At 48.8% G+C, this 22,128-nt stretch overlaps 1 protein-coding gene across 2 annotated transcripts in view; it reads right to left on the bottom strand.

The window, feature by feature from the left end:
* Nucleotides 1-22,128, bottom strand: part of LOC144673042 (5-aminolevulinate synthase, erythroid-specific, mitochondrial-like) — a 39,718-nt gene that overhangs the window by 10,987 nt on the left and 6,603 nt on the right. Inside the window, exons 2-6 of one of the 2 annotated variants that reach the window (XM_078535038.1) lie at nt 16,374-16,555; nt 13,336-13,539; nt 8,559-8,687; nt 6,657-6,876; nt 169-353 (exon numbers count right to left, since the gene is read on the bottom strand). In XM_078535038.1, coding sequence (XP_078391164.1) covers nt 169-353; nt 6,657-6,876; nt 8,559-8,687; nt 13,336-13,539; nt 16,374-16,542 — 907 coding nt within the window. In that variant the 5' untranslated portion in view covers nt 16,543-16,555. The remainder of the gene's footprint in view (nt 1-168; nt 354-6,656; nt 6,877-8,558; nt 8,688-13,335; nt 13,540-16,373; nt 16,556-22,128) is intronic. The other variant, XM_078535039.1, reaches the window with a different exon arrangement.

Here is a 22,128-nt window from a genome sequence, read left to right as displayed (position 1 = left end):
CATTGGGAACACTCTCCCTCGCCATTTGTCTGTGCTCTCTCTCTCTCTCTCTCTCTCCCTGACGCACTCCCTCCCTTTCCCTCTGTCTTCCTCCCGCAAGTTTTGACCTCCCTAGCCCTTGTCCTCCTCACCAAGTAATGGTTAATCTCTGTTTTCTCGGTCCTGTACCTGGAAGCAGTTTGGCCAGAGTGAAGAGAGTCGAGTCATTAGCCACGTAACAGGATGTGAAGAGAAGTGCAGCATCCTTTTGGTGAAGGCTGGCCAGCTCCGACTCCAGGTCCACGTGGAACTTGCTGGTTCCGGAGATATTCCGAGTCCCACCAGCTCCTGCACCATACTCCTGCACCGTCTCCCTGCAGACAGCAGATTGAGGAATGTTTACACGACATTATGAAGCTGCATTTCAAAATGGTCGTCTCAGGCACTCAGATTGTCCTATTGTGTTTTACAACTAATGAAGTGCAATCACTGTTATAGGCAAATGGAGTCAGCACTGCAAAGTGATGAATAAACAGTTTGTTGGTATTATTGGCTGAGAGTGAGATGTTGGCACCTGGAGAGCTCCCCCTCCCCCGCACCTCCTCTTCCAGTAGTCAGCTAGGAAGTTATTATATTTTTACATTTTCAGTATATCAGTCGATTTTTCCATAGTTTTATGATATGGGAACCAAGACCAATTGCAATTATCCGGGAAATACTATTTGAGGGTGGGGGACACTTAGGGCAGGGCCTCCAGGCATAAGAAGTAGGAGTAGGCTAATTCAGTCCTTCGAACCTGCTCTGCCATCCAATACAACCATGGCTGAACTTCTACCTCAACTCCACCTTCCTGTACTATTCCCGTATTCCTTAGTATCCAAAAATCCTGTCTCGATCCCTGTCTCGAATATACACTCGGGCTGAGTATCCATAGACCCACAACACGCTGAGCCAAAAGATTTCTCCTCGCCTCAATCCTAAGTGGCTGACCCCCTTATTCTGAGACTATGGCCCCTCTAGTTCTAGACTTCCCAGCCTGGGGAAACATCCTCATGTACCCAGCATGTACCCTATCAAGCCTCTTAAGAACGTTATATGTTTCAATGAGATTGCTTCTTATTCTCCTAAATTGTGTGGCCTGTTAATGTGCTTTATATCCATTCAGCCCGTCCTCCATGTTGGTGTTTATGCTCTACAAACCTCCTCCACCAACTTTCCTCATCTAACTCTATCAGCATAACGCTGAATTCCCTTCTCAGAAGTTTATCCAGTCTTCCCTTAAATAAATCTATATTGTTTGCTTCAATCTATTAGCTCGCCCCTCAGCCTTCTTTTCTCAAGAAAAAAAAAGACCCAGCCTGTTCATCGTCTCCTGATAGGTATAATTCCACAGTTTAGGTATCATCCTTGTAAAAAATTTTTGCATCCTCTCCAGTGCTTCTATATCTTTCTTATAATATGTTGATCAGAATTGTGTACACACTTTGGGTGTAGTCTAACAAATATTCTATCCTAGTTTGGCAAAGATTCTTTGCTTTTCAATTCCACCCCTTTAGAAGTGCACCCTTGTGTTTGACTGCTTTTGATTTATCACCGTATTAATACGAGGTGCTACTTAATAGGGATTTCCATTTTGATTAACGATCTCTGGATGAACCTTACCTCCAGCATCCAAGAATAAGATCCTAGGTATGTATCCCTTTGATTTCGCATCCCCACCCCATTTAGATTGTTATTTTTCTGGTTAGTATGTAACAGAATTTATTTGCGAATTTTGCAAGCTTGTTAATAACTTCCTGTAATTTGTTGCAGTGATCGTCCTCTGCAATTTGGTGTCATCTGCAAATTCAGAATTTTTTTTTTATTCCAATGCATAAATTGTTAATATAAATTGTGACTAACAGCGGTCCCAGCATTGATCCTTGTGGAACACCAGCTCCCACCTTCTGCCACTCTGAATAACTACCCTTTATCTCTACACTTCACCTCTACTCCCGGCTTTTGGCTTGAAACCAGCTAGCTATCCATTGTGCAACTTGTCACCTAACATTCTCAGACCTTATTCAACAACTATAACCCCAACCTGTATTTATATAGCACATTTTAATGAAAAATTATTGGCTGAGAGGGAGATGTGGGACTTGGAACCAGCCAGTTCCACATGGACCTATAATTTAATGGAACTAAAAAGCCCAAGGTGCTTCACAGGGACATTTTAAAAGAAAATATGACCATGAGCCACATAAGTTTATATTAGGACAGGTGACCAAAAGCTTGGTCAAAGCGTTTTAAGGAATACCTTGATGGGTTTTAAGGTGTGCCTTAAAGGAGGAGAGCAAGATGGAGAGGTTTTAGGGAGGGAGTTTCAGAGCTTTGGGCCTAGACAGCTGAAGCACAAGTACCAGGAGTGGAGCGATTAAAATCAGGGATGCTCGACAGCTGGGATTAGAGGATCACAGATAGCTCAGAGTTGTAGGGCTGGAGGCGATTCCCGAGGTAGGGATGGCCAGGCCACAGAGGGATTTAAAAGCAGGATGCAAATCTTAAAATCAGGACTTAACAGGAAACCAGAGTGTGAGCAAACAGGTGAATGGGATGTAACATGAGTTTGGACATGGGTACCAGAGTTTTGGATATTCCAGTTATGGTGACCAGTGAAGTTGTATTAGATTTGTCAGGTCTGTCATGGATGAGGATTTCAACAGAACAGCTGAGGCAGGGGCAGAGTTGGATAATGTTACAGAGGTAGAAAATAGGTGGCCTTAGTCGCGGTGTGGATTTGTGGATGAAAGCTCATCTCGAGGTCAAATATGACTACAAGGTTGTAAAGTGTCTGGTTTAGCCTCGGGCAATTGTCAAGGAGAGGGATAGAGTTGATGGTGAGGAAGTGGGCCCGAAGACAATATCTTCAGTCTTCCCAATATTTAATTGGACGAAATTTCTGCTCATTCAGTACTGAACTTTGGACAAGCGGCCTGATAGTTTAGAGACAGTGGAGAGATGGTGCTCAGTTAAAGTTGGATGTTGTCAGCATATAAGTGGAAACTGATATCGTGTTTTGGAAGATGTCACTAAGAGGAGCATGTTGATGAGAAATAGGAGGGGGCCAAGGAGTGATCCTTGGAGACTCCAAAGGTGACTGTGTGGGAATGGGAAGAGAAGTCATTGATGGTGATTCTTTGGAAACAGATAAATAAGAACACAGTCATGTGAGAACAGTCCCACCATTCTAGGTGACCCTGGAGAAGCATTGGAGGAGGATGATATGGATCAACTGTGTTGAAGGCTGCAGACCAGCTGAGGAAGGATAGCTTGCCTTTGTCACAGTTACACAGGATGTGATTTGTGACTTCGAAAGCTGTTTCGATCTTGTGGCGGGGCAGAAACCTGATTGCAGGGATTCAAACATGGAGTTCTGGGTTGGGTAGGCATGAATTTGGAAGGCAGCAACACCTTTGAGGACTTTAGTGAGGAGGAGATGGGGCAGTAGTTTGCAAGGATGGAGGAGTCAAGAGTTGTTTTTTTTGAGGAGAGAGTGATGACAGCAGCTTTGACAGAGAGGAGGACAAAACCTGAAGAGAGAACCGTTAACAATATCAGCTAATGTGACAGCCAGGAGAGGAAGGTGAGTGGTCAGTAGTTTAGTGGGAATGGGGTTGAGAGAGCAGGAGATGGGTCCCATGGACAAAATGAGCTCGAAGAGGGCCTGACGGGTGATGGGAGAGAAACTAGGGAAAGATACAAGTTCAGGGCTCTGCCAGTGGGAAGCCTTACAGGAGGTTCGGCCTGCTGGACTAGAGGGAGGGAGGGAAGTGGCAGAGGCAGCTGATTGGATGGTCTTATTCTTGGTGACAAATCCATGACCTTCTTGCAATTTTGTTATTCATTAGTCAATTGTATAGTATTTACTTAAGGCCTTTTGAAAATCTAGGTAAATTACACCGATTGTATTAGCCTTGTTTACTCGCTCTTACCTCTTCAAAAAGTTCAATGAGGTTGGTCAATCAAGACTTTCCCTTTTGAAATCCAATCTTACTCAACTCTCGTAGTGAAAACCTTCAATCAACTTGTATTCATTATTATAATATTCTCTTCATTATTTTCCTACCACCAATGTTAAGCTGACTGGTCTTTACTGGACATGTTCTATCTACCTTCTTAAACACTGGTCCAGCGTTAGCTATCTTGTTAGTCTTCTGGCACTACTTTCTCCAATGAGTTAATGTTTAATAATGCCTCTGCTACGTCTTCTTAGATTCTTCTAAAATACACAGATGTAATCCTAGGGAGAATAGGCCTGGTTTACTCAATCTGTCCTCAAAAGACCACCTCCTCATCCCAAGAACCAATCTAGTTAATCTTCATTACGTTCCATCTAAGGCAAGTATATACTTGCCTAGATAAGGAGACCTAAACTGTACGTGGTACTCCAGGTGTGATCTCACCAAGGCTCGGTACAACTGGTGTAAGATGACTTCACTCTTTGGCTGTACTCCAATACCCTTGTAATAAAGGTGGCTTTCCCTTTTCTTGCTGTGCTTAACTTTGTGGTTTGAATGTTTAAGGCCCTACATTCTGTCCTTATACTTTGATTTGATTTGGTATGATTCACAGATAAATAGCAAAGTGTAAAGCACGATAGGAAGCAGAGTTAGTCGGAGCATGCCGGAGGTCAGTGGGTTAAATTACGTGGAAAAGTTGCATAAACCTGGCTTTTATTTTGTTTTGTGAATGGAAGATTGGGGACTGATTGGTCAGTACGTTTAAAATGGTAAAAGGGATCACTAGGATGGATAGAGATAAAGAATTTCGTCTGGAGGGGGAAATCCAGGATATGGGGACATAATCTTAAAATTACAACTACGCTGTTCAAAACGGAAATTAGGAGACACTTCTTCACACAAAAACTAGTAGAAGTCTGAAATTCTCTCCCATGGAATGGCTTTGGGTGCTGGGTCAGTTGGGAGCTTTCAACACCATGATCAGATTTTTGTTAGGTAAGACTGTCAAGGAATATGGAGTGAAGGCAAGTAAATGGAGTTGAGACACAGATCAGCCAAGATCTAATAGAATAGAGCAAAGGCTCAAGGGGCTGAATGGCCTGCTCCTGTTTTTATGTTCTGGAAAATACTGACAAAACTATGGAGAACCAAACTGAGGTCTTACAACAGCACCACTGGCATGAGGATGTAATTACAGCACTACTTATTTACATGGCAGTTTCCAATACAAAGGTGGAGCCCTAACCTCCTAACCCATGCATATTTCCAATATGTAGACGATACATTTGCGATCGTTGAATCTGCACGGGTAAGGATTTCCTTACACACCTTAATATGCTCCGTCCTGCGCTCAGATTCACTTTTGAGATGGAGGAGTCTAACTCACTCCCTTTCCTCGATGTGCTAGTTGAGAAATCCACTAATGGGTTCTCCAGTACTGTCTACCATGCTCCTACCTTCACCAGTCAATATATACGTTAGGATTCGTATAGCTTCATGTGCCATAAGATTGGCCTTACCAGCAATCTTGTAAATATGGCCCTAGCGATTTGCTCACCTTGCAAGCTTGACACAGAAATAGACCGCATCAAAGCTATCCTGCAGGACAGTGGCTACCCTGATCAGATTATTCGCTGTGTATTGTGCAAACTTACAAATGGGCTGGATGCTGCTGCTTTTGGACCTGGAAAATGCACAGTCTACCTCAAATTACCCTGGAAAGGCAAATATTTGTACAACAGGTTAAGCCGTTTCACAATACTGCAAGCAGCAGCTATGCGAATGGTATTTTCCACTAACAGGACGTTGCTGTCAGTCCAAAAGGATGTTCAGCCAACCACACAATGAGCAACGTCATATATGAATTTCAGAGCAGGTGTGATGCCAGGCACGTATGCTGTACATCGGAAAGGTTGGCTGATTGATGAAATAGCATGTCCTTCGGTTGTTCAAAATAGGCAGAGCACAGACTGTACTCAACCAGCCTGTGCTTGCAAAACCCAAAACAAAATGTCGACTGTTAGATGTGATTCTGTGATTGGACAGCACTAGCTGAACAATCCTGAGTGCACTAAAGCTACACTAACAAACAATTTAAGATAATCAGTCGAGCTTGTAACATGGCTCATCTACACTTGCTAGAAGCAACACATTTCATACACAGGGACCAAAAAAGAAATATGTTCAAGCCTCGAGCCTTTTTTGAATGACCCTGGAGCTTCAGGAGCCTGAAGCCCCCTGTTGCTTTTTCCATGGTGATGCCTCGGCCAATCAGCACCCTCTTTTCCTGTAGTATAAATTGTTGTGATTGTTTGAAATTTGGCATTCCTACATTTGCCCTGATGGGTAGAAGATGAGAAGTTTTGGCAACATGGCTCTCTTTTCAGCAATATTAAAGTGGATGTGGGATTTTAAGTAAAAAGTTGCCACAAAAGGATTGTGACAAAAGGATAAGCGCTGTTAAAAGGATCTTGTAGACAGCAATTTTCTGCCAAGTTTTGGAGTGTCCAATTCAGCCAGGACTTTCTGATATAGACAACTGGCTGGGTTACCCACTACAACAGAAACTCAGTATACTGCCGCTACATTCCCCTGTTTCCAGTCCTGTGCCTGTGCAGAGCTGTGTGCATGCAAATGTTCATATACGAGTATGTGTGGTCTTCTGGGTCTACTTACATGATGGCTTTCAGGACACGGGGGTGACTGCCCATCCCCAGGTAATCGTTGCTGCACCACACTGACACTTTCTTCTTATCAGCCAGTGGCTCGTAGAACTCTGCTAATGGATATTCCTCTGCCTTTCTGTTCACAGTTTTAAACACACGATAAGTATGGTCATTCTTCTTTTCTTCAATCTTCTGGGCAAAAAATTCATCGTAATCAAAGATGGGCAGCTCTGCCAACAAGAAATGGAAGGCGTTTTGTGTCAAATGAGCCAGGATAAAGATAACCAGCTAAGCAGTGGGCCAAATGAATCAGCAATCAACCAAATTAATTAAACAAGCAAACAACTGACCAGCTTCCAAAACAAAATAAGTAATGAAACAAACTGAATTGACCAGTCAACCATCCAAACTATTCAGCTAGCTAATCAAACTGTTGATGCAGCTCACTAAGCTAACCAACCGCAGAAACCAATGAAGGAACTGAACAGCTAACTTAATAAGCAAACGAGTCTCCAATCACGTAACCTGAGACCCAACATACCCAACCATAAAGTGATACAATCAAATTAGCCATGCAATCAAACTAACCTTAACCAAAGTAATCATGCCACCAAAATAGCTAATCATCCAACCAAATAACCCGCCATTTAACCAATCCAACTTATTAGCCAAGCCAACATCCATAACCAGATAGCCAACAAAATTTCCTGGAGGGGAAACAGAGACAAACTGGTTGGGTGAAATGCTTCATCCTTGTGATTTCGAGATACTTTTAATCTTCAAAATCACCAACCAGCCAATCAAACTAATCAATCAGCCAGACTGACCAAACATTCTTGCTTGCAATCAAATGTCCAATTAGCCAAAGATATAACCAAACAACCAGCACCGATTTTTAAAAACACACAGCCAGTCAAACTAAGCAATGTTTTCTGCTGGAATATTGTTACAAGGTTGTGCTTTCCTTTCTGAAAAATCAAATTTCCAAAATTTCTTTTTCTGGCTGTATTTAAAAAGAAACTGAAATCCTGCAAAGACAACGGAGATTGCTCAGATGGCTACAATATATAGCTTGCATTCCACCAAGTGGGATGGAGAAAAAAGACACTCAATCCCGTGTCGAGTGTGTTAGACCCCATCTCCTGTTGGCTTTACACGATCCTGAAACTTTGCAAATGTTCCTGAGATGAGACATCAGAATGCAATTACCTGTTCTAAAACAATGACTACAGCAGACATGGGCTAATAGAATTTCTCTGGAACATATTGCCAGCAGGGTACTTTAAGAGACTGTTTACCAAGCAGCAGAGAGATCAGGACAATGCTGTACTGAAATAGGCTGAAACTGTTTGCTTCTTCAGAAGTGTTGTGCCTGGATTTGCAAAGTAGCCATCTGGAGAAGAGAAATCTACTGCAAACCAAGATCTTTTGGGAATAAAATGTGGAAATCTGCTCTTTTCAGCTACAGCCAGAAAGACAACGGAACAAAATGGCCTTACCATGGAATCACCGCATTGAGATCAGCCAAGTTGCAGCTAACCGTATATTATTTGTTTTATCTTCTTCATGAACTGTAAAAAATCTATAAACCTATCCTGTTAATCTGCCATCTGTACTAATATGTGTGTGGGCCCAGGCGAGCATATGTGATGTATGAATTGATTCAATAAGCTTATCTTGTTCTTTCTTTAACCTATGAAAACCTGTCTAACTGATTCTTTACAAACTGAAAGCATAAATAGTAGGACACCAGCAGTATTGGCAAAGGGCATCCTCTCTTAAATTCTCAAAGAAACCCTGTTGTAGTCAGACCTGGAGCGGTAGAATAGGGGAGTTATTTATACTCCTCCTGATGTATAACAGTATAATTGAATGTGACATAACTGATAAAATACACAAGTCCTACATGTACCCTTGGTCATGTTGTCCTGGAGGAGATGGGTAACAGCCAACTTGTCATTGCAAACTGAAGGCAAAGAATCTTGGAGCCTCTCAACCCGACCAGACTGCAAGCCAAAAATTTCCAAGCTCTTGGAAGACTCTGCAAAAGAAGAGTTAAGTTGCATAATGTAACAGCCGACAGCAATGAACTTTTTCATCTAGACTGAACCACCAGCTCTCAATAGTCAAAACAACCTTTATTCATTCCAGCCTTCTTACGCTGTCAGATTATTTTATCTTCTAATATTTCCATCAGTGCGGCTCAGTTGTTGAGTCAGAAGGCTGTAGTTTTCAAACCCCACTCTAGAGACATGAGCCCATAACCCAGCTGGCACTCCCAGTGTAGTACTAAGGGAACAAGCAGGTACAAGGGAAGCAAATCAGTGGAGGCATTAGTGGAGCTTAAGAAAGCAATTAGGAGAGCAAAGAGGGGATATGAGAAAGCTCTGGCTGATAAAAGTAGGGAAAATCCCAAGATATTCTATAAGTATATCAATGGGAAGAGGATAACCAGGGAAAGAGTAGGGCCCATTAGGGAGCAAGGAGGCAATCTATGGGTGGAGCCAGAGGACATGGCTAGAGTGTTGAACAAATACTTCACATCCGTCTTCACCCAAGAGAATGAGAATGAAGGTATCGAACTCGGGGAGAGAGACTGTGAGGTTCTTGAGCAAATTGATATAGGGAGTGACAAGGTATGGGAGGTGTTGGCAGGCTTAAAAGTGGCCAAATCTCCAGGTCCAGATGATTTGTGTCCCAGACTGCTGAGGGAGACAAGGGAGGAGATCGCAGGGGCTCTGACGCAAATTTTTAATTCCTCGCTGGCCATGGGGGAGGTGCCAGAGGACTGGAGAACAGCTAATGTGGTTCCGCTATTTAAGAAGGGTTGTAGAGATAAGCCAGGGAACTACAGGCCAGTGAGTCTCACGTCAGTGGTAGGGAAACTATTGGTGAAAATGCTGAAGGAGAGAATCTATCTCCACTTAGAGAGGGAAGTTTAATCATGGATAGTCAGCATGGCTTTGTCAGAGGGAGGTCATGCCTAACAAATTTGATTGAATTTTATGAGGAGGTGATCAGGTGTGTAGATGAGGGTAGTGCAGTTGATGTAGTTTATATGGATTTCAGCAAAGCCTTTGACAAGGTCCCACATGGGAGACTTATGAAGAAGGCAAATGCACATGGGATACAGGGTAATTTGATAAGGTGGATTCAAAATTGGCTTAGTTGTAGGAGACAGAGGGTGATGACAGAAGGATGCTTTAGTGACTGGAAGCCAGTGTCCAGTGGCATACCACAGGGATCTGTGCTGGGTCCCCTATTATTTGTCATTTATATAAACAACATAGATGACTATGTTAGTAAGTTTGCGGATGACACAAAGATTGGCTGGATGGTTAAAAGTGAAGTTGAGTGTTTTGGGCTACAGGAAGATATAGACGGGATGGTCAAATGGGCAGATAAGTGGCAGATGGAATTTAACCCTGAAAAGTGTGAGGTGATGCACTTTGGAAGGAGTAATTTGACAAGGAAGTATTCAATGAACGGCATGACACTAGGAAGTTCCAAGGAACAAAGAGACCTTGGCGTGTGTGTCCATAGGTCTCTGAAGGCAGAGGGACATGTTAATGGGGTGGTGAAAAAGGCATATGGGACACTTGCCTTTATCAATCGAGGCATAGATTTCAAAAGTAGGGAGGTCATGTTGGAGTTGTACAGAACCTTGGTGAGGCCACAGCTGGAGTACTGTGTGCAGTTCTGGTCACCACATTATAGGAAGGATGTGATTGCACTGGAGGGGGTGCAGAGGAGATTCACCAGGATGTTGCCTGGGATGAAACATTTAAGTTATGAAGAGAGGTTGGATAGACTTGGGTTGTTTTCGTTGGAGCAGAAAAGATTGAGGGGTGACCTGATCGAGGTCTACAAGATTATGAGGGGCATGGACAGGGTGGATAGGGAGCAGCTGTTCCCCTTAGTTGAAGGGTCAGTCACGAGGGGGCATAAATTCAAGGTGAGGGGCAGGAGGTTTAGGGGGGTTTTGAGGAAAAACTTTTTCACCCAGAGGGTGGTGATGGACTGGAATGCGCTGCCTGGGAGGTTGGTGGAGGCGGGTTAGCCTCACATCCTTTAAAAAGTACCTGGATGAGCACTTGGCACGTCATAACATTCAAGGCTATGGGCCAAGTGCTGGTAAATGGGATGAGGTAGGTAGGGCAGGGGTTTCTCACGTGTCGGTGCAGACTCAGTGGGCCGAAGGGCCTCTTCTGCACTATGTGATTCTTTGAGTGCAGAACTGCTGTAACTGTCTCAACTTTTAGAAGAGACATTGAACATCTGCCCTTTCAGATGGTTGTAAAAGACGCCAGGAGAAGCGCAATAGATTTCTATCTGGTGTTCTAAGCTAATATTTCTGTTGAACCTGCACCACTAAAATAGATTATCTAGTTATTAGCACAGAGCAGTTAATTGGTTCTTGTTGTGTGCAAATAAGCTGTAAAGTGTTTTGGGGAAAAATGAGGTTGTGAGATGCGCATTTGAAATGCGAACCTTTCTTTCTTTTGTAATTTCTGACTATTTTTGATTCGATGCCCAGGTATGATGCACCAGGAGTCTAAATAAAGGCCCTCGGGCAAAACCACTGCAGTTCATGTGGTGAAGGGACTCCCATTGTGTTGATCGGTAGCAAGTTCTAGGATTATAAGCCATAATGGTAATGGAACAGGTGATAGCACAACCTCATTGAGGTGGTGATGTGTCTAGGGGCCTATAGCTCTTCCAGAAGAGATTACAGCTTTGAGAGGTGCAGTCGGAGAAACTTCAGCACTGCACCCTGTAGATAGTACTGCAGCCACTGTGCACCAGTGATGGAGAGACTGGGCTGATTAAATCGCTGGATGGGCTGTCTGTTGCTTTTACCTGAATGGTACAGAGCTCCTTGTGTCGTATTGCAGCAACATCCTTCCAGGAAGTGGATTGTATTCAATCACACTCCTGACTTGTGCCGTGTAAGTCACGGAGAGTATTTGAAGAGTCAGGAAGCTACTCGCTGCTGAATACGCAGCCTCTGACCTAGCTCTTGAAGCCACTGCATTAATGTAGCTGGTCCACTTGAGTTTCTGATCAGTGGCAACTCCAGGATGTTGATGTTGGGGGATTTGATGAACGTAATGCCATTGAATGTCAAGGGGAGAGGTTACATTCTCTCTTGTTGGAGTTGACTTTCGTCTGGCACTTAAAGCTTGAATGTTATTTGTCTCAGATCAGCCCAAGCCTGGATGTTGACCAAGATATTGAAGACCTCTGTTAACCTTCAGAGCTCAAGCTGCATTTGTCAGTTTCCCTTTATAACTGTACCCTTGCTCTGAAATCTGTGCTGCACCTTTTCCATTACTTTTATAATCTTCCTATTAAGGGTATGCCAAAGCTGCATGCAATGTGGCTAACTATGGATTAAATCAACAACTTACATTTGCATTGCACCTTTCATATTGAAATGGCACTTCCCAGACTTGTGATCAGACCAAACTGATTGCCAAGCCAAAGGGACGTCCAAATGCTTGGAAACAGATTCAGATTTTAAGGAAGGCTTTAAACGCTGAAAGGGAGGTGGAATGGAAAGGGAATTCCAGAGCACGGGACTTAGCAGCTTAAGTCGTGGACACAAATGGTGGGAAGGGAGTAGGAGATGCAAAGGAGGCCAGAACTGGAGGAACGGACAATTCAAGGGGAGGGGGTTGGGGATTTGAAGATGTTGCAATTATAGGGAAGGGCAAGGCTTCAAAGTGATTTAAATACGAAAGCGAGAATGTTAAACTTGACAGGTTGGGGAACTGATAGAAAATGGAGCCAGTGACCGAGGGTGATAGGGGATGTAGAGCAAGCTAGGATAAAGGCAGCAGTGTTTTTGATAAATAGAGCTTGGGAAGGCTGGCCACTTGGGTCTAGAGGTGACAAGTATGAATAAGTTCAACAAGCGTTAGTTTTCTGTGCACTGTTACTATTGGTATCCTTTCTGCCTGCACACGGAGTTCCTTCTGCAAATTCACTCCATTTAAAATCTTGTCATTTTTCTTCCAATGGAGTCCCAGCTATCTGTTATTCTACAGATAAGCCACAAACTCCTCAATTCAAATCCTCTGACTTACTTTTGGATATTTGTTATTCGATATATAAATTGTTCAATTCGATTCCACTAACTCACTCTCAGATGTCTGTTTTCATCATGTAAGCTACTTGACCCTCTCCACTAGATTCCATCCTCTAACTCACCACCCTGCCACCTCCACCTTGGGCATCCGTTATTTAAAATAGAAACCCCATGAACCTCTTGATTAGATTCCTCTGAACTCGCTCTCAGACATCCATTATTCTAAATATAAGACCACCAAACCGCTAGACAGTGCTGCGCTGTTGGAGACTCCGTGTCTCAGATATTAAATTGAGGCCCCATCTGCTCAGATGGATGGAAAATATTCCACGGCACGATTTGAAGAAAACCAGGGAAACGCTTCCTGGCCACGAAAACGGAGAATCGGATTAACATATTTGTGGGATCTTGCTGTGTATAAATTAGCTGCCACTTTTCACCCACTAAAACAGTAACTATACCTCAGAACATTCATTAAGGGTGAAATGTTTTGGGGCAGCCTGTGCTCGTAAAGGCACTGATGAAATTCACGACTCTCTTGCTTTATTTTTAACCCTCTGATTCCCAGTTTCATGGGCTGCCACTTCCACTCACTCACCTTGCTGAGAGCTCGTATCTGCCACATCCTCTTGCACTGCCAGGCTTGCTTTGCGAAAGACCATGCTAAAACCCTTTTTGATCTCAGACTCCACAAAAGGGCAGTTGGCATTAAAGCTGGCAGTAGTGGGTGCAGCCATCTGGCTGGAGGGCTGAACCATTGCCCTGATAGGGGAAAGCCACGCTGAGATCAAAGTCCCTGGACCTGAAAGACAAACACAAATGGGCATCCAGTGACAGCCTGCTGGTTAAACAGGGGAAGGAGCTAGACTGTTCCCCCAGATTTCATCACAGCTTTATAGCACAGAGTTTATTGCCATTGTCTGGTTTTACATGATATATTTTATGCACAATCATTACTGGTTCGTGAAGCTCAATTATTGAAGTTGTAGGGCTGCAAAAAGACAACAGAGACCGCCTATAGTCAGTACACATTGAGAATTCCAAGTTGTACCCGCACATAAAGTGTTGAATTAGACCAAGCAAAAAGGAGCTTTACTCTGGATCGAACCCCGTGTTGTACCTGTCCTGGGAGTGTTTGATGGGGACGGTGTAGAGGGAGCTTTACTCTGTATCTAACCCAGTGGTGTACCTCTCCTGGGAGTATTTGATGGAGACAGTATAGGGGGAGCTTTACTCTGTATCTAACCCCGTGCTGTACCTGCCCTGGGAGTGTTTGATAGGGACAGTGTAGAGTGAGCTTCACTCTGTATCTGACCCCGTGCTGTACCTGCTCTGGGAATGTTTGATGGGGACAGTGTAGAGGAAGCCTTACTCTGTATCTAGCCCCGTGCTGTACCTGCCCTGGGAGTGTTTGTTGGGACAGTGTAGAGGGAGCTTTACTCTGTATCTAACCCCGTGCTGTAACTGTCCTGGGGGTGTTTGATGGGGACAGTGTAGAGGAAGCTTTACTCTGTATCTAACCCCATGCTGTACCTACCCTGGGAGTGTTTGATGGAGACAGTGTAGAGGGAGCTTTGCTCTGCATCTAACCCCATGCTGTACCTACCCTGGGAGTGTTTGATGGAGACAGTGTAGAGGGAGCTTTGCTCTGCATCTAACCCCATGCTGTACCTGCCCTGGGAGTGTTTGATGGGAGTGGTGTAGAGGGAGCTTTACTCTGTATCTAACCCCGTGCTGTACCATCCCTGGGAGTGTTTGATGGGGACAGTGTAGAGAGAGCCATATTCTGTATCTAACCCCATGCTGTACCTGTCCTGGGAGTGTTTGATGGGGACAATGTAGAGGGAGCTTTACTCTGTATCTAACCCCATGCTGTACCTGTCCTGGGAGCGTTTGATGGGGACAGTGTAGAGGGAGCTTTACTCTGAATCTAACACCGTGCTGTACCTGTCCTGGGAGTGTTTGATGGGGACAGTGTAGAGGGAGCTTTACTCTGTATCTAACCCCATGCTGTACCTGTCCTGGGAGCGTTTGATGGGGACAGTGTAGAGGGAGCTTTGCTCTGAATCTAACACCGTGCTGTACCTGTCCTGGGAGTGTTTGATGGGGACAGTGTAGAGGGAGCTTTACTCTGTATCTAACCCCATGCAGTACCTGTCCTGGGAGTGTTTGATGGGGATGGTGCAGAGGGAGCTTAACTCTGTATCTAACACCGTGCTGTACCTGTCCTGGGAGTGTTTGATGGGGACAGTGCAGAGTAAGCTTTACTCTGTATCTAACCCTATGCTGTACCTGTCCTGGGAGTGTTTGATGGGGACAGTGCAGAGTAAGCTTTACTCTGTATCTAACCCTATGCTGTACCTGTCCTGGGAGTGTTTGATGGGGACAGTGTAGAGGGAGCTTTACTCTGCATCTAACCCCGTGCTGTAACTGTCCTGGGAGTGTTTGATGGGGACAGTGTAGAGGAAGATTTACTCTGTATCTAACACCGTGCTGTACCTGTCCTGGGAGTGTTTGATGGGGATGGTGCAGAGGGAGCTTTACTCTGTATCTAACACCGTGCTGTACCTGTCCTGGGAGTGTTTGATGGGGATAGTGTAGAGTAAGCTTTACTCTGTATCTAACCCCATGCTGTACCTGCCCTGGGAGTGTTTGTTGGGACAGTGTAGAAAGAGCTTTACGTTGTATCTAACCCCGTGCTGTAACTGTCCTGGGAGAGTTTGATGGGGACAGTGTAGAGGGAGCTTTGCTCTGCATCTAATCCCATGCTGTACCTGCCCTGGGAGTGTTTGAGGGGAGTGGTGTAGAGGGACCTTTACTCTGTATCTATCCCCGTGCTGTACCTGTCCTGGGAGTGTTTGATGGGGGCGGTGTAGAGGGAGCTTTACTCTTTATCTAACCCAATGCTCTACCTGCCCTGGGAGTGTTTGATGGGGACAGTGTAGAGGGAGCTTTACTCTGTGTCTAACCCCTTGCTGTACCTGTCCTGGGAGTGTTTGATGGGGACAATGTAGAGGGAGCTTTACTCTGTATCTAACCCCGTGCTGTCCCTGTCCTGGGAGTGTTTGATGGGGACAGTGTAGAGGGAGCTTTACTCTGTATCTAACCCCGTGCTGTGACTGTCGTGGGAGTGTTTGATGCGGACTGTGTAGAGGGTGCTTTACTCTGTATCTAACCCCGTGCTGTACCTGTCCTGGGAGTGTTTGATGGGGACAGTGTGGAGGGAGCTTTACTCTGTTTCTGACCCCGTGCTGTATCTGCCCTGGGAGTGTTTGATGGGGACAGTGTGGAGGGAGCTTTACTCTGAATCTAACACCGTGCTGTACCTGTCCTGGGAGCGTTTGATGGGGACAGTGTAGAGGGAGCTTTGCTCTGTATCTAACCCCGTGCTGTACCTGTCCTGGGAGTGTTTGATGGGGACAGTGTAGAGGGAGCTTTACTCTGTATCTAACCCCATGCTGTACCTGTCCTGGGAGTGTTTCATGGGGACAGTGTAGAGGGAGTTGGAGTTGGTATCTACTGTGCTATAACAACCTTGAGAGCTTTTATGGATGAATCAATCAGACAGGTTAGGAATTCCCTGTAAAAAGATCACCGTATCATCAAAACCCCCCACAACAGTATGATCGTCCTTACCAGATGGGTCCTTCTCCTTTACCCATTGCAAGTTGACAGCAGTGGTCGCCAGGCTGCGGGAAGCCACAGGGCAACGCTGAGCATAGATGCCGAGAGATAAACCTGCTTTCTGGAGAAAGACACGAGGGACTCGCAACAGAAATGGGCAACTGTGCAAGAAGATCCCCATTTTCAGTTTTGCTCTGTAAAGGAAAAAGTGTCAGGTATATTTGGAACAATTTGTTTGCCCAGAAACCCAAGGGAGAGAGGTCAGGTGTAGGAACACATGGAGAGAGAGGGAGGCCGGGTGCAGGAAGCCAGGGAGAGAGAGAGAGAGAGGCCGGGTGCAGTAACCCAGGGAGTGAGAGAGAAAGGCCAAGTGAAAGACCCCAGGGAGAGAGAGAGGGGTTTGGTGCAGGAACCCAGGGAGAGAGGGAGAGAGAGGCCAGGTGCAGGAACCCAGGGAGAGAGAGAGAGGCCAAAGAAAGACCCCAGGGAGAGAGAGAGGGGTTTGGTGCGGGAACCCAGGGAGAGTGAGAGAGGGAGGCTTGGTGCAGGAACCCAGGGAGAGAGAGAGAGAGAGAGAGAGAGGCTGGGTGCAGGAACCCAGGGAGAGAGAGAGAGAGGCTGGGTGCAGGAACCCAGGGGGAGAGAGAGAGAGAGGCCGGGTGCAGGAACCCAGGGAGAGAGAGAGAGAGAGGCTGGGTGCAGGAACCCAGGGAGAGAGAGAGAGAGAGAGAGGCTGGGTGCAGGAACCCAGGGAGAGAGAGAGAGAGAGAGAGAGGCTGGGTGCAGGAACACAGGGAGAGAGAGAGAGAGAGAGGCTGGGTGCAGGAACCCAGGAAGAGAGAGAGAGAGAGGCCGGGTGCAGGAACCCAGGGAGAGAGAGAGAGAGAGGCCGGGTGCAGGAACACAGGGAGAGAGAGAGAGAGAGGCTGGGTGCAGGAACCCAGGGAGAGAGAGAGAGAGAGAGAGGCTGGGTGCAGGAACCCAGGGAGAGAGAGAGAGAGAGAGGCTGGGTGCAGGAACCCAGGGAGAGAGAGAGAGAGAGAGAGAGGCTGGGTGCAGGAACCCAGGGAGAGAGAGAGAGAGAGAGAGAGGCTGGGTGCAGGAACCCAGGGAAAGAGAGAGAGAGAGAGGCTGGGTGCAGGAACCCAGGGAGAGAGAGAGAGAGAGAGAGAGGCTGGGTGCAGGAACCCAGGGAGAGAGAGAGAGAGAGGCTGGGTGCAGGAACCCAGGGGGAGAGAGAGAGAGAGGCTGGGTGCAGGAACCCAGGGGGAGAGAGAGAGAGGCCGGGTGCAGGAACCCAGGGAGAGAGGGAGAGAGAGGCTGGGTGCAGGAACCCAGGGGGAGAGAGAGAGAGGCCGGGTGCAGTAACCCAGGGAGAGAGAGAGAGGCCAAAGAAAGACCCCAGGGAGAGAGAGAGGGGTTTGGTGCAGGAACCCAGGGAGAGAGAGAGAGAGAGAGAGAGGCTGGGTGCAGGAACCCAGGGAGAGAGAGAGAGAGAGAGAGGCTGGGTGCAGGAACCCAGGGAGAGAGAGAGAGAGAGGCTGGGTGCAGGAACCCAGGGAGAGAGAGAGAGAGAGAGAGAGGCCGGGTGCAGGAACCCAGGGAGAGAGAGAGAGAGAGAGAGAGGCTTGGTGCAGGAACCCAGGGAGAGAGAGAGAGAGAGAGGCCGGGTGCAGGAACCCAGGGAGAGAGAGGCTGGGTGCAGTAACCCAGGGAGAGAGAGAGAGGCCAAAGAAAGACCCCAGGGAGAGAGAGAGGGGTTTGGTGCAGGAACCCAGGGAGAGTGAGAGAGGGAGGCTTGGTGCAGGAACCCAGGGAGAGAGAGGCTGGGTGCAGTAATCCAGGGAGAGAGAGAGAGAGGCCGGGTGCAGGAACCCAGGGAGAGAGAGAGAGAGAGAGGCTGGGTGCAGGAACCTAGGGAGAGAGAGGCTGGGTGCAGTAACCCAGGGAGAGAGAGAGAGAGAGGCCGGGTGCAGGAACCCAGGGAGAGAGAGAGAGAGAGAGAGAGGCTGGGTGCAGGAACCCAGGGAGAGAGAGAGAGAGAGAGAGAGGCCGGGTGCAGGAACCCAGGGAGAGAGAGGCTGGGTGCAGTAACCCAGGGAGAGAGAGAGAGAGGCCGGGTGCAGGAGCACAGGGGGAGAGAGAGAGAGAGACGCTGGGTGCAGGAACACAGGGGGAGAGAGAGAAAGGCCAAGTGAAAAACCCCAGGGAGAGAGAGAGGGGCTTGGTGCAGGAACCCAGGGAGAGAGAGAGAGAGAGGCCGGGTGCAGGAACACAGGGAGAGAGAGAGAGAGAGGCCAGGTGCAGGAACACAGGGGGAGAGAGAGAGAGAGAGGCTGGGTGCAGGAACCCAGGGGCAGAGAGAGAGAGAGGCCGGGTGCAGGAACCCAGGGAGAGAGAGAGAGAGAGGCCGGGTGCAGGAACCCAGGGGGAGAGAGAGAGAGAGAGGCTGGGTGCAGGAACCCAGGGAGAGAGAGAGAGACTGGGTGCAGGAACCCAGGGAGAGAGAGAGAGAGAGGCTGGGTGCAGGAACCCAGGGAGAGAGAGAGAGAGAGAGGGGCCGGGTGCAGGAACCCAGGGAGAGAGAGAGAGAGAGAGGGGCCGGGTGCAGGAACCCAGGGGGAGAGAGAGAGAGAGGCCGGGTGCAGGAGCCCAGGGAGAGAGAGAGAGAGAGAGGCTGGGTGCAGGAACCCAGGGAGAGAGAGAGAGACTGGGTGCAGGAACCCAGGGAGAGAGAGAGAGAGAGGCTGGGTACAGGAACCCAGGGAGAGAGAGAGAGAGGCCGGGTACAGGAACACAGGGAGAGAGAGAGAGAGAGGCTGGGTGCAGGAACACAGGGAGAGAGAGAGAGAGAGAGAGGCTGGGTGCAGGAACCCAGGGGGAGAGAGAGAGAGAGAGGCCGGGTACAGGAACCCAGGGGGAGAGAGAGAGAGAGAGGCCGGGTGCAGGAAGCCAGGGAGAGAGAGAGAGAGAGGCTGGGTGCAGGAACACAGGGGGAGAGAAAGAGAGAGGCTGGGTGCAGGAACCCAGGGGGAGAGAGAGAGAGAGAGGCCGGGTACAGGAACCCAGGGGGAGAGAGAGGGAGGCTGGGTGCAGGAACACAGGGGGAGAGAGAGAGAGAGAGGCTGGGTACAGGAACCCAGGGGGAGAGAGAGGGAGGCTGGGTGCAGGAACACAGGGGGAGAGAGAGAGAGAGGCTGGGTGCAGGAACCCAGGGGGAGAGAGAGAGAGAGAGGCCGGGTGCAGGAACCCAGGGGGAGAGAGAGAGAGGCCGGGTGCAGGAACCCAGGGAGAGAGAGAGAGAGGCTGGGTGCAGGAACCCAGGGGGAGAGAGAGAGGCCGGGTGCAGGAACCCAGGGAGAGAGAGAGAGAGGCTGGGTGCAGGAACCCAGGGAGAGAGAGAGAGGCCGGGTGCAGGAACCCAGGGAGAGAGAGAGAGAGGCTGGGTGCAGGAACACAGGGAGAGAGAGAGAGAGAGAGAGGCTGGGTGCAGGAACCCAGGGGGAGAGAGAGAGAGAGAGGCTGGGTGCAGGAACCCACGGGGAGAGAGAGAGAGAGAGGCTGGGTGCAGGAACCCAGGGAGAGAGAGAGAGAGAGACCGGGTGCAGGAACCCAGGGAGAGAGAGAGAGAGAGGCTGGGTGCAGGAACCCAGGGGGAGAGAGAGAGAGAGAGAGGCTGGGTGCAGGAACACAGGGAGAGAGAGAGAGAGAGAGAGAGGCCGGGTGCAGGAACCCAGGGGGAGAGAGAGAGAGAGAGAGGCTGGGTGCAGGAACACAGGGAGAGAGAGAGAGGCTGGGTGCAGGAACCCAGGGAGAGAGAGAGAGAGAGACCGGGTGCAGGAACCCAGGGAGAGAGAGAGAGAGAGGCTGGGTGCAGGAACCCAGGGAGAGAGAGAGAGAGAGGCTGGGCAGGAACCCAGGGAGAGAGAGAGAGAGAGGCTGGGTGCAGTAACCCAGGGAGAGAGAGAGAGAGAGAGAGGCCGGGTGCAGGAACCCAGGGAGAGAGAGAGAGAGAGGCTGGGCAGGAACCCAGGGAGAGAGAGAGAGAGAGACCGGGTGCAGGAACCCAGGGAGAGAGAGAGAGAGAGGCTGGGTGCAGGAACCCAGGGAGAGAGAGAGAGAGAGACCGGGTGCAGGAACCCAGGGAGAGAGAGAGAGAGAGGCTGGGTGCAGGAACCCAGGGAGAGAGAGAGAGAGAGGCTGGGCAGGAACCCAGGGAGAGAGAGAGAGAGAGAGAGAGGCTGGGTGCAGTAACCCAGGGAGAGAGAGAGAGAGAGAGAGGCTGGGTGCAGGAACCCAGGGAGAGAGAGAGAGAGAGGCTGGGCAGGAACCCAGGGAGAGAGAGAGAGAGGGGCTGGGTGCAGGAACACAGGGGGAGAGAGAGAGAGAGGCTGGGCAGGAACCCAGGGGGAGAGAGAGAGAGGCCGGGTGCAGGAACACAGGGGGAGAGAGAGAGAGAGGCTGGGTGCAGGAGCCCAGGGAGAGAGAGAGAGAGAGAGAGGCTGGGTGCAGGAACCCAGGGAGAGAGAGAGAGAGAGGCTGGGTGCAGGAACCCAGGGAGAGAGAGAGAGAGGCTGGGTGCAGTAACCCAGGGAGAGAGAGAGAGAGAGAGGCTGGGTGCAGGAACCCAGGGAGAGAGAGAGAGAGAGAGGCTGGGCAGGAACCCAGGGAGAGAGAGAGAGAGAGGCTGGGTGCAAGAACACAGGGGGAGAGAGAGAGAGAGGCTGGGTGCAGGAACACAGGGGGAGAGAGAGAGAGAGGCTGGGTGCAGGAGCCCAGGGAGAGAGAGAGAGAGACAGAGGCTGGGTGCAGGAACCCAGGGAGAGAGAGAGAGAGAGGCTGGGTGCAGGAACCCAGGGAGAGAGAGAGAGAGGCTGGGTGCAGTAACCCAGGGAGAGAGAGAGAGAGAGAGGCTGGGTGCAGGAACCCAGGGAGAGAGAGAGAGAGAGGCTGGGCAGGAACCCAGGGAGAGAGAGAGAGAGAGGCTGGGTGCAGGAACACAGGGGGAGAGAGAGAGAGAGGCTGGGTGCAGGAACACAGGGGAGAGAGAGAGAGAGGCTGGGTGCAGGAGCCCAGGGAGAGAGAGAGAGAGGCTGGGTGCAGGAACCCAGGGGGAGAGAGAGGGGCTTGGTGCAGGAACCCAGGGAGAGAGAGAGAGAGAGGCTGGGTGCAGGAACCCAGGGAGAGAGAGAGAGGCCGGGTGCAGGAACCCAGGGAGAGAGAGAGGGGCTTGGTGCAGGAACCCAGGGAGAGAGAGAGAGAGAGGCTGGGTGCAGGAACCCAGGGAGAGAGAGAGAGAGAGGCCGGGTGCAGGAACCCAGGGAGAGAGAGAGAGAGAGAGAGGCTGGGTGCAGGAACCCAGGGAGAGAGAGAGGGGCTTGGTGCAGGAGCCCAGGGAGAGAGAGAGAGGGAGGCTGGGTGCTGTGACCCAGGGAGAGAGAGGCCGCGTGCTGGAACCCAGGGGGAGAGAGAGAGAGAGAGAGGCCTGGTACAGTAAGCTAGGAATGGACCCATGTGCAGTACAATGAATGGATAGAATAGAAGACAGGATGAGAATAATCAAATAATAAAGATTTGTCTAACTCCAGTTACTTAAACTGCAATTCATCCCACTTCCCTTTATCAAATTCTGCGGTTTGTCAAACTCCAGTTTCTCTAACTCAAAATAATATAACCCTGAGTACCCAACTCTGTCTGCTTCTGGTCTTTCTAACTACCGTTTGTCTAAATCCAGTTCACCTAACTCTAGTTGATGTGAGTCCAGTCA

This window comes from Cetorhinus maximus, unplaced genomic scaffold, assembly GCF_964194155.1.
Source record: "Cetorhinus maximus unplaced genomic scaffold, sCetMax3.hap1.1 HAP1_SCAFFOLD_215, whole genome shotgun sequence".
NCBI lineage: Eukaryota > Metazoa > Chordata > Chondrichthyes > Lamniformes > Cetorhinidae > Cetorhinus > Cetorhinus maximus.
Note: the sequence above shows the minus strand (reverse complement) of the source record. Positions and strands in the feature narration are given on the sequence as shown.